The 16,768-nt window shown below is 32.6% G+C and overlaps 2 protein-coding genes and 1 long non-coding RNA gene across 3 annotated transcripts; 1 reads left to right on the forward strand and 2 right to left on the reverse strand.

The window, feature by feature from the left end:
- Nucleotides 1-1,643: 1,643 nt before the first annotated feature.
- LOC142618807 (expansin-B18-like) lies at nt 1,644-4,624 on the forward strand. Its single transcript, XM_075791836.1, has 4 exons — nt 1,644-1,963; nt 2,043-2,155; nt 3,126-3,319; nt 4,050-4,624. The coding sequence occupies exons 1-4, from the start codon at nt 1,792-1,794 to the stop codon at nt 4,384-4,386; spliced, it is 816 nt and encodes a 271-aa protein (XP_075647951.1). The 5' UTR covers nt 1,644-1,791; the 3' UTR covers nt 4,387-4,624.
- A 1,940-nt stretch (nt 4,625-6,564) lies between these two features.
- LOC142618374 (uncharacterized) lies at nt 6,565-7,946 on the reverse strand. Its single transcript, XR_012841275.1, has 3 exons — nt 7,485-7,946; nt 7,281-7,322; nt 6,565-6,737 (listed from the first exon to the last, which is right to left on the reverse strand). It is a non-coding gene; the product is annotated as an uncharacterized LOC142618374 (long non-coding RNA).
- Nucleotides 7,947-9,721: 1,775 nt separating this feature from the next.
- LOC142620425 (uncharacterized) lies at nt 9,722-11,161 on the reverse strand. Its single transcript, XM_075793792.1, has one exon. It carries the CDS (start codon nt 11,159-11,161, stop codon nt 9,722-9,724), a length of 1,440 nt encoding a protein of 479 aa, XP_075649907.1.
- Between the last annotated feature and the right edge of the window lie 5,607 nt (nt 11,162-16,768).

Consider the following 16,768-nt stretch of genomic DNA (forward strand, 5'->3'; position numbering starts at 1 on the left):
AACAAATCCATTTTCTTTGAAACTGTATCTTTAGAGTTATCAGATTAAATTTTATATATCACTGATGTAATATTATGAGTTTTCGTGCTTTTAGAATTACTATATATTAAGTATAATTTATTAATCTAATTAATACACAATTTAATATACCAAAGACTTCAACGTTTGATTGAGTTATCATGCTTTTAGAATTACCATATATTAAGTATAATTTATTAATCTAACACACAATTTAATATAACAAAGATGTAGAAGTTTGATCATTTTTTATGTGTACATAGGACGTCAAGTTAAATTACATTAATCCTTTTACCTTCTCTTTTTTTTTCATGCCTTTTTTTTTTTTTGATATTTTAACTAGTGGCGGAGCTAGAAATTTTTTTAGATTAGGCCAAAATAAGATATATATATATATATATATATTTATATATATATATATATATATAAATATATGTATGTATATATGTATGTATGTATAAACTAAGATTTTTAACTCCTAACCATGAAATTAACATTTCTTCTTTCTTTCATAAAATAAAATTTAAAAAAAAAAAAAACATTTCTTGTTTCTTCTAAAAAGGGAAAAAAAATAATGTCCATATATCTGATTTTCTGAATGAAATTTTAAAAAAAATAAAGAATTTTTTTATTAAAAAGATTTGCTTATATATTTCTAGGAGGACAAAGTTTAGCTACAAAATTGATTGTGACCTTAGGCTACAAACTCACTTAATATCTTTTTATTAGAGGTGAATTTTGACAAATGCACGATTGGATTACATCTTCTTCTTGTATCCTTCATGTTTACAAAATTTTAAGAAAATTAAAGATCAATAGCTGTGTCATCAATACATTTTTAAATTGCAAATTTTTGTAATTTAAAATTATGCATAAAATATAAGTTTATAGATTATATAGTAAACAATATCCGATTGACATAAAATTTGACATATACATTAAGAGCGTAAAGAACATACAATTCAACGGTTAGATTTTCAAAATATGCAGTAATATTTATTTTATTGAGTGAATTTGTAACCTAAGGCTACAACCAATTTTGTAGCTAAACTTCGTCCTTTCCAAGATATGCTATTATGGTATAAGAGTTATTAGAGAAAAATAGTCCATTGATGATATATAAAGGTTTCTATTTTTATAAAATGGATTAAATACACTTTGAATTAATGAATTATTTATGATATAAGAGCAATTAGAGGAAATAACTAATAATGATGCATTAGTCATTTAAATAAATGTGTTACTTGTTTTTAATAAAAATCTAGGAGATTTAAATTTATATTTAAATTTAATAAATTATTTTATTTTTACCAAAGATATAAGAGGGAGGAGGGATTTTGGAAAAGTCAAGGCCCATGCCCCCTAAGCCCCATCACTCTGCCCCTCATTCTAGGAAAATTATTGTGTATTTTCAAAGTATAATAAATGTGTATTTTCTCCTCTCACATGAATGGTGGGTCCCACTAATTAAATTCATGATAGGACCTATCATTTATGTAAAATGAGAAAGTACACATTTATAGTACTCCGAAAGTACCTAATAATTTCCCTCATTCTAACACTAACGTGAGTTAAGGTCTTATAAAACTATGGTTAAAATAGGGGGAAAAATGAATGTTGAACGTGGGTTGGGAGCAAAAGTGCAAGCACTTGTCCTCTATAAATACTGGCAGACTCTTATCAAAAATCATAATTCAAAGTAACCAATAGTTGTGCATTAGGGATTGGTAAAACACATAGTAGATACTAGCTAGTGAGAGTGAGAGTGTAGCAATGGCCACAGTACTTCATGGTTTATCCCTTTCCAATATACTAGTTTTCTTTTTCTTCTTTGAGCTGTGTTTTTGCTTCAATCCAAAATACCACAGGTTGTCAACGACTGGAACCTCTTGGTCATCTGCCGGAGCTACCTGGTATGGTAGCCGCGATGGTGCAGGAAGTGATGGTAATGTAGAGAGAGAGAGAGAGAGAGAGAGTTGTATTTTTTGTATTCTTGTACTAATAAAATATATTTATGCATGCAGGAGGGTCTTGTGGGTATGGTAATGCAGTTTCACAACCGCCATTCTCTTCCATGGTTACTGGAATAGGCCCTTCTCTTTACAATTCAGGCAAAGAATGTGGAGCCTGTTATCAGGTATAAACCTAGTGTACATTTGGCAAGGGAGCTTCACATTAAAAAAGACACTAAAACTTATTTTTAACAGTGCCTTTAGTTAACTAACATTCAGCAAAATGCATTTAAATGCACTCTTAATTGTAAACTAGAACCTTTTTTGGTTGTTAATACTTTGATAATTACAACGGAAGATAGAGATTTAAACTCTGAATATCATCTCTAAAAACACAGAAGCTTCGATTTCTTGGCAATTGTAAACTTCATCTTTTGATTCTACACGTTGTGTCACTCAGAACACTGAAGTCCTGGCAAAAAAATTTGGTCCCATGGAATACTCAAATTAACTGAAGTTAAATGATGACATTTGGAACAAAAATGATTGACTAAATTTCCCTATAAGTTGCTCTTTTCTTTGTCGCCCTCTCTTTTCTTTTTGGATGAGTCTTGTCTTGACTTTATTTGTTCATAATACATATTCCTTCTATTATACTTATTTTTTCCTCCCCCTATGTGGCTTCCTTTCCACTCCGCTAATATTTTATTCTCAATAAGGCTAGAAAGTAGAAATAAAATAAGCAATATTGTCACAAAACCATTTCAAATTTTCAATCAATATAATAGGAGCCCATGGTCGGTCGTTAGTTGCTTAGTCTTGTTCAACTTCTTTGAATCCTTTTTCCATTACTAGTATAATTCACAAACCGTTGGCCAATGTCTTTCTTTCTTTTTCTAATATTCTCACCCTTTTTTTCTTCTATATTTAGCAGTAAAAGCAATCATGCTTTTTCTATTTATATTTCAAAGAGTTACATACTTCAAAAAGAGAAAAAAAAAAAATCAAAGTAATTGCTATTTCTATTAATGCATAGTTCTATTCATGTACACAATAAATTTTAACATGATAAAATTCTTAAATAGTTCTCTTTTTCTTTTTGTTATTTATGGTATGTTTGGATATATAATACAAATATTGTTTATAAATTACTAGGTTAAATGTAGCAAACACTCATCTTGTTCGGGGAAACCAGTAAGAGTGGTCATAACAGATTTTTGCCCCGGAGGACCATGCGCATCCGATGCTGCACATTTTGATCTAAGTGGGACTGCATTTGGTGCCATGGCACTTCCTGGTCAAGAAGACAAGCTTCGTGACGCAGGAGTGTTGGAAATTAGTTACGCACGGTAAAACTTCACTCCTCAACCATATACTTTTTTCTTATGCTTGCAAATGTTATGTTATTTTATTTTGCTTCTTGTTTTTTGACCCAAGAGAACAAAACCTTTTAGCTTCTTTAACGTTATTTAATGGGCACTTTGTAATGAATAGGTTAAAAAAGTGTACAAGTTCAGAACTTTTTGAACATTAATATATTTGTAAATTAATTAGGATGACATGTCTTTATATTAATTCATTAAATCAACACCACCATACACTTTTTGGTCACACTCTTTTTTTTTTTTTTTTTGATGGAAATATATTTTATATTCAAACAAACAAACAAACAAGAGCACCTGTACAAGTTATAACATGCAGAAAACTGCAAACAAATACAATCCGGAACATGAACAAAAGGACTAAACAAAAGACAAAAGGAATCATCAACTATATAACCATGGATTGAGTATTACAAGAAGACTAAACACTAAAATTACGTGAGTCGCCATGCTCAAAAACATTACTCGGAATATTTGACTTAATGGGCAGCCTTTTTTGTTTTTAATAGGTAACTTGGTAATAAAAGAACACCTTAATAAAGATTTTAGGAAACCAAGTTACTTTAATTAGGCAAAACTCCACTAATAACAATTCCATGTAGCTGAACAATTATACACTTGTTATGAATATGAAGTGGCAACTACTACATATATAGTCAGACAGACCTAACAAAATTAATTTCTTTATGTTTGGCAGTGTGGCATGTGATTATTCAGGAAAAACCATAACATTCCATGTGGATCAAGGGTCAAACCCATACTACTTGGCTGTAGTGATTGAATATGAAGAAGGAGATGGAGATCTTGGTAGTGTTGATCTGAAGGAATCCTCAACAGAGTCAAATGATGAATGGCGTACCATGCAACAATCATGGGGTGCAGTTTGGAAGCTAGATGCTGGGTCACAACTCCAAGCTCCACTGTCCATTCGCTTGACCTCACAGTACTCAGGCCAGACTCTTGTGGCAAAAGATGTCATTCCAAATGGGTGGAAGCCTGGCTCGTCCTATAGATCCGTGGTTAATTACCTATGATTAGCAACAACTTACAAGTCATCCAAGCCCAACTCCTATATTTCTGAGTTGGTTGAAACTTGAGATGTATTTTGCGTAGACTGGGATTAATGGGGCTAGAATTCAAATTGAAATCTTGCTTATTAGCATAAAAGACGAATGTTAGTCTCAAGTATTTTGAGAAAGTTGTGTTGCATCTAAGCATGTATTACAAATTAGCGGATGTTTTAAGAGTAATGAGCTTTTCTTAATTAGTATATATGTTGTTATAGTAGTATAAGTTCTACCACAAATTAGCAACAAATTAAGTGACCCAATGAGATCTTGCTACCCATATGTGACAAGCCTATGCATTTGGCATGCAGAATTAAGCAACACAAAACATATAACCTCGTTAACTCAATACAAAATTAGTTTTATTTCGTAAAATCTCTCTATAAATTCTTTTATCCGAACAAAACAACAAGTACTTATATTATGAGAGAGAGAGATGCTTACATGGCAAACTCTCAAATAAAATACAAACAATTTAGCACACCTACACTACAAGAAATTTGGTCTTTAGCGACGGTATATAGTCGTCGCTAATGCTTTAAATATCGTCGCTAATTATATTGGCGACAAAAAATGTCGTCACTAATTTTCGTTAAACAAAAGTGGTAACAAAAAGTTTTTTTGTGACGATATTAATCTTGTCGCAAATACAATACTATTAATGACGACAAAGTCGTCGCTAATAATAACAATTGTCGTCATAAATAATTCGAGATCTCAAGACGAAATGTTGTCGCTACTAGTTTAATTAGTAGTGATGAATTTTTTTGTCGTCGCCATTAGATTATTATTAACGACGACATTCTTGTTGTTGCTAATATATCATTAATAGTAAGGACACTTGCTGTCGTCACAGATAATGATATATAAGTGACCACAAACATGTCATCACTAAAAATTGCATATTAGCGATGATATTGTTTGTCGTCACTAATGATATGATAAATTATTAGCGATGACACTGTCGTCGCTAATAATATTTTACATTTTTTTCTTCTTTAAAATTTACATTCTAAATTTTACATGGGTACCTGTTGGGAAATAACAAAGTACAATCTTATGCACATAAAAAAATTTCAATCACAAACACTCATATAAGCATAACAACTGCTCAATCAATAACTACTAATAAAGGAAAATAATACCCAAGTTCAATATCATATACATAATAAAAGCTCCAATCTATTCACTCAAATACTAATCAAATGATAACGAATTCCTCATGAAGATATGCAACCAAGCTAAAGCTTGTTGCAAAGAACAAATCACAAAACAAGAGCCAACAAGGAACAAGACAAAATTCCATATCCAATTTTCTCAGTATTTCCAAACTAGTCTCCTTTTAAAAAGTACTCCATAACTCAAATTAAATTAAGACCCCTTTTACAATTCACCAATCAGTTACACCCAAAACACACAAAAACTCCAAAATCATTCAAAACCCATGAAACTCTAAGACACAGAGACCCACAATTGAACCATGTAACAGTTGCTGATTTTCAAAGATACCCACAACTTGTTTACCAAAATTAAGGAATAGTCAGAAGGAATAATAAAGAGAGATTACCAAAAGTACCTCAATTTAACACAACCAGGAAAGATGTGAACTTTGACACTCCCCAAAGTTTCAGTGTCAGACTTTGAGTTTAGTTTCTTCTTCGATAAAAAATAAAAATAAAAACTTTGTTTCTTTCGCAGTGTTTGGTAAACGCCTTGGACTTACAAGTTGAACAAAAGAGTGAGATCGTGCTCTTTTCTGATCACGTTTGTGCCTTCAAGATGAACCACCACTGGTACTTTCAACATAACCTTCAAAACAAGACCCAACAGAGATTAACTCTTCAGCAAATGGCTTGGAGGAAAATAAAAAATGAGAAATAGAAATTTGGATGCGATGTTTAATTTGTAAGTGTAAGAAAATTAGGGGCAACATAGAACTAAATGGTAAGCATCCTAATAAACAAGAATATGTCAGGCTTCTTCATAGTTTTACAAGGAAATGGCATCCGATGACACCTTTAAAATTTTAGATTTATACAGAATAATTTACAATAACATTGAATTATAGAAGTAAACACAAAAGGAGGGAAAAGAAAGGGAGACTACTCACAACCTTTGAAGACCAGGAGACCCGAGACCGAAATGTTGGAGGGCTTTGACACTTCACCAGCCAAATTGTTCAACTCCACAACAGCAGCAGAAGCTAGTTGTTTTGCTTAGAAAACCTCTTCAGCCAATTTTTGATTCTACACACATAACCCACTATTCTCCTCTGAAAGCTAAACATGTTCCAACTTAAGTTTCTCATTCTTAATCCCCTATCCAAACGAACAAACACAACAATGAGTTCCAAAAGTGCAGGCACTTGTCAAAATGTACAATGACACATAAACAATGTGCTTTAATACTAGAAAACTGTGTAGTATATTTTGCAGATGAATTAGGAAGTTTCACAGCATGAGTGGGTCAAGCAGCTGGATCTTCTACAAGGATCACATGCTAGCCATTTGTGAATGCTAGATGGATTGCCATGACGTAGAAGACAAGGTGTTATTTGCACGTTATAAATAGGAGTTTTAAATTGGGGCAAAAAAGAGAAACTCATGATAAGAACAATCAAGTCACTACCATAATAATCCGACTTTAATAAACCACAATTCCACACATCACAAATTTTCAATGACAAATACTCGTATAAGCATAACAACTACTCAATCAATAGCTACTAATAAGGAAAAACAATACTCAAGTTATATATCATATACATAATTTAAATTCAAATCTACCCTCTCAAATAATAATAAAATAATGACAAATGCCTCAAGAAGATATTCAACCAAGTTTGCAATGAAAAGTATCACCTCTCAACATCATCAATAGCCCAAGGCATGTGACATTTTAACCTAAAATAAAAAGAATAAACCAATGTAAAGGTGAACTAAAGTAAATGACAAAAATGTGAACAAAATAGTTTTAACATCCAAGTAAAACTTTAACATTTTTATTTTTCAAAAAAACCATAGCTAAGAAGATATGAAAGCTTTATGTACTTAACAAAACTTAACCTGCTTCAAAACTCAACTTAATCTTCATCCCCAAGATCTCCACTAGATTCATCATCGCTAGATAAATCTTTTTCTTGATCTGAGCTTGAAACATCGTCATCACTATATGTTTCTTCTTCATTGTTAGAATCTGTATCCCATTACTCATTAGACAAGTCATTATTGATGAACATACTTTCATCAAGTTGCACATATACATCATCAACAGGAATTAAGTCCCCCAAATCTATTGCTGGCACATCATCTCTATGTAACAAAGTTGAGTCTTCATCATTTTCTTGTTGAACTGTTGCATTAACCCCAATACATTCACTTTCTTGGTATACCACATCACCATTATCTTCTTCATTTTCTTCATGCACATTCTCTGTACCTATGGGAATATCATACATGTTTCTATGCGTCATATGTTGCACCACGTGCCAACTACTGCCCAATTTGGTATCATTCAAGTAAAAAACTTGTAAATCTTGGTATGCTAGGATAAATGGGTCAGAATAATACCATGTACGAGATGTATTCACACTTGTAGCATGCTCATCCCTTTGCATTCCTGTTCCATCCCTAGTATCCCACCAATCACACTCAAATAAATATACATGATTATTGCCCAAGTAGGTTAGCTCCAAAAGATTCCCCAACTCACCATAGTAGTTAGTTTTTGTTCCACCATCTTCACCCGAAACAAAGACTCCGCTATTTTGAGTACGACGAGTATGTTCACGGTCTTTTGTGTGGAACCTAACACCATTCACAATGCAACCTTGGTAAATGACAACTAGAGCATCAGATCCGCATGCAAGACTATATAATTCTTTTGACACATTTATCGCATTACTCCCACATACACAATTGTGGCACCAATTTTCGAATTCAACTTCATGCTTATGATCAATGTCAATGATGCCTTCTCCCTGGATCTCCAAATAATGCTCACTACATTATAAATACATAAAAACACTTCATTTTATTTTCGAGTAACATGAAAATTTTCTTTAAAAAAAATCACTAGATCTTCAGATAACGCTTACTACATAATAAAAACATATAAGCACTTCATTTTATTACTAAGTAACATGTAAATTGAAAAAAAAAATCAATGAAACACTTACGTTTTGTACGAATCAATTTCTGAGCAATTGCTAAGCACATACCATCGAACCCGTGTGAGACGCGTATCATCAAGTCTTACATATTTTGGTGCTCCTAAAGGACGTACTAGTTGTGAAAAAATAGACAAGCCTACATCCCTTTCCCCCTGGCACCTGTCGTTGTTCCGCTCCTCACAACTCCATACTGTCTCAATCTCACGAAGATACATGGAGCAGAATGTCAAACATTCAATAGATTAATATCCCTCAGCAATTGATCCTTCTGGACGTGCTCTATTTCACACAAACCGCTTTAATTTACCAAGAAACCTTTCAATTGGATACATCCAACGAAATTGAACAGGGCCTGCAAGCTCTACCTCTCGAGGTAAATGAAGAGCTAGATGTACCATTATATCGAAAAAAGCAGGTGGAAATATCATTTCCATTTTGCATAAAATCACAACATTGTCTTCATTCATTTGATTTAAGACATTTAACTTCATTGTTCGTGAACACAAGTCCTTAAAAAATAAACACAATTCAATCAATGTTGTACGTATATTATCATTGAAATATCCACGAACTGCAACAGGAAGTAATCGTTGTAAGAGTACATGAAGATCATGGCTTTTCATTCCTGAAATCGTACCCTCATTGGTGTTCACGCATCTACTAATGTTAGATGCATACCCATCAGGAAACTTAACATTTTTCAACCAATCACAAAATCTTGTATTCTCAGCTTTTGTCAATGTATACTTTGCTTGTGGCATTTTCGTAGATATACCAGTTTTCTGTAAGTGAAAATCTTTACGTATGCCCATATCTTCTAAATCCTTTCGTGCATTAGAAGTGTCTTTATTTTTCCCTTTTCCACGATCATACATCAGTGTACCTAAGACACTGTCACATATATTCTTCTCAATATGCATGACATCTAAGTTATGTCTCAGTTTCAATGTTGACCAGTAAGGTAACTCAAAAAAAATACTTTTCTTTGTCCAATTCAACTCGATCTTCGTGCGCTTTCTTTTTCTTGTAGCTTCATCATTTCCAAATTGCACTTCTGGAACATTCATTAGTTTTTGTAACAGTTAATCTCCTGATAATTCATTAAGAGCTATCCTATGCTCTTCAGTTCCATCAAAAAATTCTTTTTTTTTTGCGCCAATTATGCTCCTGAGGTAAGAATCGACGATGACCCATGTAACACAATTTGTGGCTAGACTTCAAATAACTCGACTCTGTATTCTTGTTACATATGGGACATGCTAACTTTCCCTTAGTAGACCACCCAAATAAGTTTGCATATGCAGGAAAATCATTAATAGTCCATAATAATGCTACATGCAACTTAAATGAATGTTGCATTGATGCGTCATACGTCTTGATGCCTTCATTCCATAATTCTTTTAAATCATCCACCAACGGCCGCAAATACACATCAATTTTGTTTCCAAGTGCCTTACGTCCAGGAATAAGTAAGGACAAAATCATATACGGATCCTTCATACACCTCCATGGAGGTAAATTATACAGCATAAGTACTATTGGCCACATGCTATATGATGTACTCATGTTACCAAATGGATTGAACCCATCGTTTGCTAAACCAAGTCGCACATTACGGGAATCTACAGCAAACCAAGCATGTTTTTTATCAAACTCTTTCCACACTATTGAATCGGCAGGATGTCTAAGGTAATCTCCATCTTCAAGTCGCTCATCTTTGTGCCACCTCATGTCTTTAGCTATATCTTTCGACATAAACAATCGTTGCAACCTTGGTTTAATTGGGAAATACCTTAAAACCTTCCAAGGAATTTTTTTACCTTTACCGTTGTCATTTTTCCATCTTGAAGTATGACATTTTAGGCGTTCTTCTTTATCAGCATGTTCCTTCCAAAAAAGTGTACAGCCTTTTTTGCATGCATGTATCAACTCATAGCTAAAACCCAAGTCTCGCCTAAACTGCTTTGTTTCATAATACGATTTTGGTAATGACTCCCCATCTGGGAGCGCCTGCTTTATCAAGTCAATCATCAAATCAAACGACTTGTCACTCCAATTGCAAAGTGTCTTTTTATGAAGCAACTTCATACAAAAAGAGAGTTTAGAAAACTTCTTGCAACCTGGATAAAGCTCACGTTGGGCATCTTCCCACAACTGATCAAAGGGTCTTGCTTTGTAATCATTGTTTGATGAACCTGGAGAAGTGGAGGATTCACCTATATTTGCATCTGGAAATGTCCCCCTATAAATGTCATCTAACATTTCCCCAACGTCATCAATGTCCTCTGCTTGTGAATTATCATCATTATGCTCAGCTTGCACATGTAATAAAAATGGATCTTCTTCCCCATGAAATATCCATTCGGTGTAATTCAAATCAAATCTATTCACAATCAAATGAGTCTCCATCGCGTCTATATGGTGATAATACCAATTTGTGCATTTACAACATGGACACTTAATCCTACCAACTCGATCCGCATGACCACGTGCCATGTTAATGAACTGCTTCACACCTTCACTATATCGTGTACTAGTTCTATTAGTTTCATGCATCCAACCTTTATCCATCTTGATGTCCCTATCATAATCTCAACAAACACATTCTTACTTGAGATGTGGGTTGATGAGTTAAACAAGTTCTCTATTATGATGTCTCTATCATAATTTGTAAATATAAAAGAAGTGAACTACTTACCAAGTATAACCCAATTTTCTTCAGAAATAAAATCAATTAAAAAATAAGCCCTCTTCGCTTTTACCTTTCATTCTTAAGGTGTAAAAGTCCCACACTGGGAATTTACATAATAATGACTAAAAAGTCTTTATAAATCCCCCTCCTCAGATCAAAATGGAAAAGAATCTCTAAAAATATTTGGGCTCACAAGATAATAAATTGAGAAACATATATCTAATTAGATTTTTTTTATTTATGAGATGATACAACCATTGATCAAACTCTAATCCGACCACAAAACCAGAAATCACTGTATCTGGTTCTCTGTTCAGAATGGTTTCAAAACAATGTGACAGCCAAAACTCATACCCAATTCTTAGTAACTGCCTCAGTTATGCATCAAAACTTTAAGCTGAGACTATCAACTAAACAATTCAGAAACAAACAGAGAGCATGAGATTTTCCTCAACAAAGCCTTTTTCCCATGTATTTGATCAATTTAATGAAATGCATTTAGTCATTCCATCTAGAAAGCACCAACGCAAAACATGGAACACAAGTATGATAAAGATATGGACACAGTACAGGCAGTTCTTCAAAAACTATGAACACAATTAACTCTTTTAGGTCTACTTTATGTTAATTTTAGGATTAGAAACAAACAAATATAAAAAAATTTGACAATATTTCAGGAACAAAATCAAAAGCAATAATAAATATAAGACAGTCCAACTAGTGTAATTGAACTCCCTTCAACCACAAAATAACTATAGAGATAAAAACAATACGAATATCTAACCTTTACACGCGTTGTAGCGGCAACCCAATTATGTTTCCTAAATCGCTAACCTGCAAAGTACAACAGAAAAAAACACTCTCAATGCTCAATTATGTTTCCCAATTACGAATTCAACGGTTGAGGCAAAGAAGCCGAGGGAAATAACTCATAATTAAGTAAAAAAGAGAACATACCCAAAATAAAGAGAGAGGTGGAGAAGCAGCGGCGTCCGCGTCACAGAGAGAGAGAGAGAGGAGTCTGTCTTGAGAGAACAACAATGGCTGAAGTGAATGAAAGAGAGAAGAGAGGACGACAACGACGTAGTTTCGATAAATAACAACAGAAACCCATAACGACGTAGGTTTAATTTGAACGACGTAGTTTTGATATATAACAAGAGAAACCCAAAACGACGTAGGTTTAATTTGATATAAGAAGAGAAACCCAAAACGACAAGAAGAGGTTTCTCAAAAAAAAAAACAAAAAAAAAAAAAACAAAACGACAAGAAGAGGGAAAGAAAAAAAAAACATACGCTTTTAGCAGATCAAAACCAATCACAACCAAAAATAAAAAGCAAATAATATATATATATATATACAACGAAAATAGTTATACTAAAAAGAACATAGATCAATCACAGGCTTTAGATAATAGAACTAACACTACATTTCTTACTCAGAAACTTCATCATCTACGAATTCAAAGCCAAATTTGATTCACAAAGCAAGAACTAATACGATTTTTACGAAAGCTAACAGTAACTGAAAATTTCGAAGAGCTACAGAGACCGATCCATACCTAAAAATCAGAGAAACGATAGTACAAAAGAACAAAAAACATGAAAAGCTCACTGTTGCTTGAATCAATGTTGCCATTTGGAGCGAGCTTCGAGATCTGAGCTCCGAAGCTGTACAAGTTGTGCGCACGCTAAGCAGAGACAGAGTGCGCAGGTTAAAAGCGCTTCTAGACTTTGAAGTCTAGAAAATTGAATTCAACTCTAGAAACAAAAAATTGTGTGAGGTTAATTATTAGGGCTCATTGTGTTGTCAGCACTAACCGTTGGATTCGAAAAGTGTAATAAAAGGATAATTCTAGTAAATTATGGTCACAATCAAACGGCTGCATTTAGAGAAAGGAGCGGTCAAAGTTGAGTTAAAGTTGGTCAAACCCAGTCAAACTTAATAGATGGTCTCGAGACCACTAGATTTTGTGAAATTCATATTCGAATCTTGATCATTGGGATTAAAGAGTATTGTGACATATGGGTGTTGGTGAAATTTGAGAACAAGTGGATGATCAAATCGAGAGAACATAGCCATAAAGGGACATAACATATGACTATTACGCGTCATCCTTAGATTTGAAATCTAACCGTTGGATTCGAAGAGTATAATGAAAGGACAATACTAGTAAATTATGGTCATAATTAAATGGCTAAAATTTAGAGAAAGACGCGGTCAAAGTATAGTTAAAATTGGTCAAATCTGGTAAAACTTAATAAATGGTCCCGAGACCACTAGATTTTGTGAAATTCATATTTAAATCTTGATCATTGGAATTGAAGAGTATGGTCACATATTGGTGCTGGTGAAATTTGAGAACAATTGGATGGTCAGATTGAGAGAACATAGCCATAAAAGTACATAACATATGACCATTATGCAACATCCTTAGATTTGAAATATAACCGTTGGATTCGAAGAGTGTAATGAAAAGATAATTCTAGTAAATTATGGTCACAATCAAACAGCTGGATTTAGAGAAAGGCGCAGTCAAAGTTGAGTTAAAGTTGGTCAAACTGGTCAAACTTAATAGATGGTCCCAAGACCACTAGACTTTGTGAAATTCATATTTGAATATTGATCATTGGGATTAAAGAGTAGGGTGACACATTGGTGTTGGTGAAATTTAAGAACAATTGGATGATTAGATTGAGAGAACATAGCCATAAAGGTACATAACATATGACCATCATGCGCCGTCCTTAGATTTGAAATCTAACTGTTGGATTTGACGAGTGTAATAAAAGGATAATACTAGTAAATTATGGTCACAATCAAATGGGTGGATTTAGAGACAGGCGCGGTCAAAGTTTAGCTAAAGTTGATCAAACCTGGTCAAACTTAATAAATGGTCCCAAGACCACTAGACTTTGTGAAATTCATATTCGAATCTTGATCATTGGGATTGAAGAGTTTGGTGACATATTAGTGTTGGTGAAATTTGAAAATAATTGGATGATTAGATTGAGAGAACATAGTCATAAAGGTATATAATGTATGTCCATCACGCGTCATCCTTATATTTGAAATCTAATCGTTGGATTTGAAGAGTGTAATGAAACAATAATTCTAGCAAATTATTGTCACAATCAAACAGCTGGATTTAGAGAAAGGCAAAGTCAAAGTCAAAGTTTAGTTAAAGTTGGTCAAACCCGGTCAAACTTAGTAGATGGTCTCAAGACCACTAGACTTTGTGAAATTAGGTTCAGTGGGAAGGTTTTCATTGGATTATTGGGTATTGGAGTAGTTGTTAGAAAATGTTAATGAAGAAATAATTTTGAAAGATGATGAACATCATGTTAATATTAACTTAGATAAAGTTGATTAGGCAAAATGATGAAAATTTTAATAATTTTTGCTCATATATCATGTATTACAACTTTTGATTTTAATTAATTTGAATAAGTATGTTATAAATATATTTTAATTTGATTTATTTACTTACTTTTGGTAAATATTATTACATAATTGATTATTGAATTGGTTATTGGTTGAATATATTATGAATTTATAATGAATATACCTTTCATATATTTATAATGAACTTATTAGTTTGGTAAATATTGACTAATACCTTTCTTATGACACATGATACAGAAAAATCAAAAATTGATTCACGATACGATTCACATTTTGATAACTATGAGAATTAGTTAGTATTTTGAGTGGAATCAAAACTTTCTCATTTTTTATTATTTTATCGATTTCAAGTTTCAAATGGATAACATTATGATTTGAGAGTATTTTGAAGCAGCAAGCCCTCCGTTGTCTCATTTTTTTCTTCTTCTTTTTTTTTCAAACGGATTTGAAAGTTTTAAGTTACTTTAGAGGTTTTAAGTGTATTTTGGTCATTATATAAGTTTGGGGATATTTTGGTCATTTTGACGAGGTTAATGGTATTTTTATCATTTCAAATATTTTAAAGAAATTTATGTCATTTTAAATATTTTAAGAGGCATTTGGAGGATTTGATATAAAAAAAAAATCATATTATATCAAAATTGTTTTAGACACATATTAGTGACGACAATATTTGTCTGCATTAAAAGATCCCTTATAGCGACAACCTAATTTGTTACTAATATATAATCTGCTTCCCTCCAATAATTCCCACCACTTTTTGAGAGTGAAAATTTTACCCTCCATAATATTTAGGTAGATATATTTGCGATGACATGTTGTGTCCTCGCAAATAGCCTTCTAATAGCGACCACTAATGTGTCATCGCCGATAAATAAAGCATATATATAATTTACTTATTATATATTTTTGGCCACATATCTGTGATGAAACATAAAGTCGTCACTAAAGATGATTATTAGCAACGATAGAAATCGTCGTTAAAATAAACCTTATTTTAGCGACGTAAATGTCGTTGCAACAAAATTTATTATCGTTGCTAAAAGTTTCCCTCCATTTTCCAAAAGTAAATAAAATTCCCTTCATGGCGTTAGCGACGACTTATTAGCAACTACCTTAGTGTTGTCGCTAAAATACACTTATTTGCGATGAACATTTATTATCGTCGCTAATGTATGCCTAATAGTGACGAGTTTTTGGTCGTTGCTAAAACATTGGTCACAAAAAACTAAAATTCTTGTAGTGCTAGTTTCAACACTACAAAAAATAGCGGAATCATTTCCGTTATCCAGTCTCATCATTCATTTCCATAATTTCTGCTCCACAAAATGCACCAATTTGCAATTATTTGTCCAAGAATTTCTTGCTCAGCATCAATGCAGACCAAGGTTAATCTTTTTTACTAAAAAATTGATGTAAAGAGTATCGTTAACTATATATATTATAAATTTTATTATATGTAAATCATATTAATTGATGAGTTAATTTATAAACATATCATAAAAAGAAAATTAAAAATTTTATTTATTGTATTGTTGATTTAGCACCAATCAATCACATTAATTAATTATTATCTGTGTTTATAAATATTTTGTGTGTTTATAAAAATTTATAATAAAATTATAAAATTAGTAATGTTTAACATTTTCCTAATCTAAATTACAAATCCTCAGTGCATGAATAGTTAATATAGGTGAAGATTATTTACAGTAGATTTATGGTGCGTAAAGCACCATGGTATCGGTGCCACGTGTAGGTAAATGTGACACAAGATAAAAGAACTCATATTAATATCATATAGCTCAAGCAATCTACAACCACTTTTGTTTTGCCTTTGCTTATATACAGTTAATCATGTTACTATGGTATTGAAGAAGCTTTGCCTAATTCCAAGGGTTAGTTTAATGGTTTCAAAAATCTCATTAGATCTTAAGTTCGGAAACACTCATAACCAGCATTTAAGAAACCTTTCCCAAGGAGTTCTTCCATGTACTTAATTAATCACGGGCAAAGGAGAGCGGCATGGCCCCTGGCATATACATACATACATACATACATACATACATACATATATATATAT

Source organism: Castanea sativa, chromosome 12 (genome assembly GCF_040712315.1).
Source record: "Castanea sativa cultivar Marrone di Chiusa Pesio chromosome 12, ASM4071231v1".
Classification (NCBI taxonomy): Eukaryota; Viridiplantae; Streptophyta; class Magnoliopsida; order Fagales; family Fagaceae; genus Castanea; species Castanea sativa.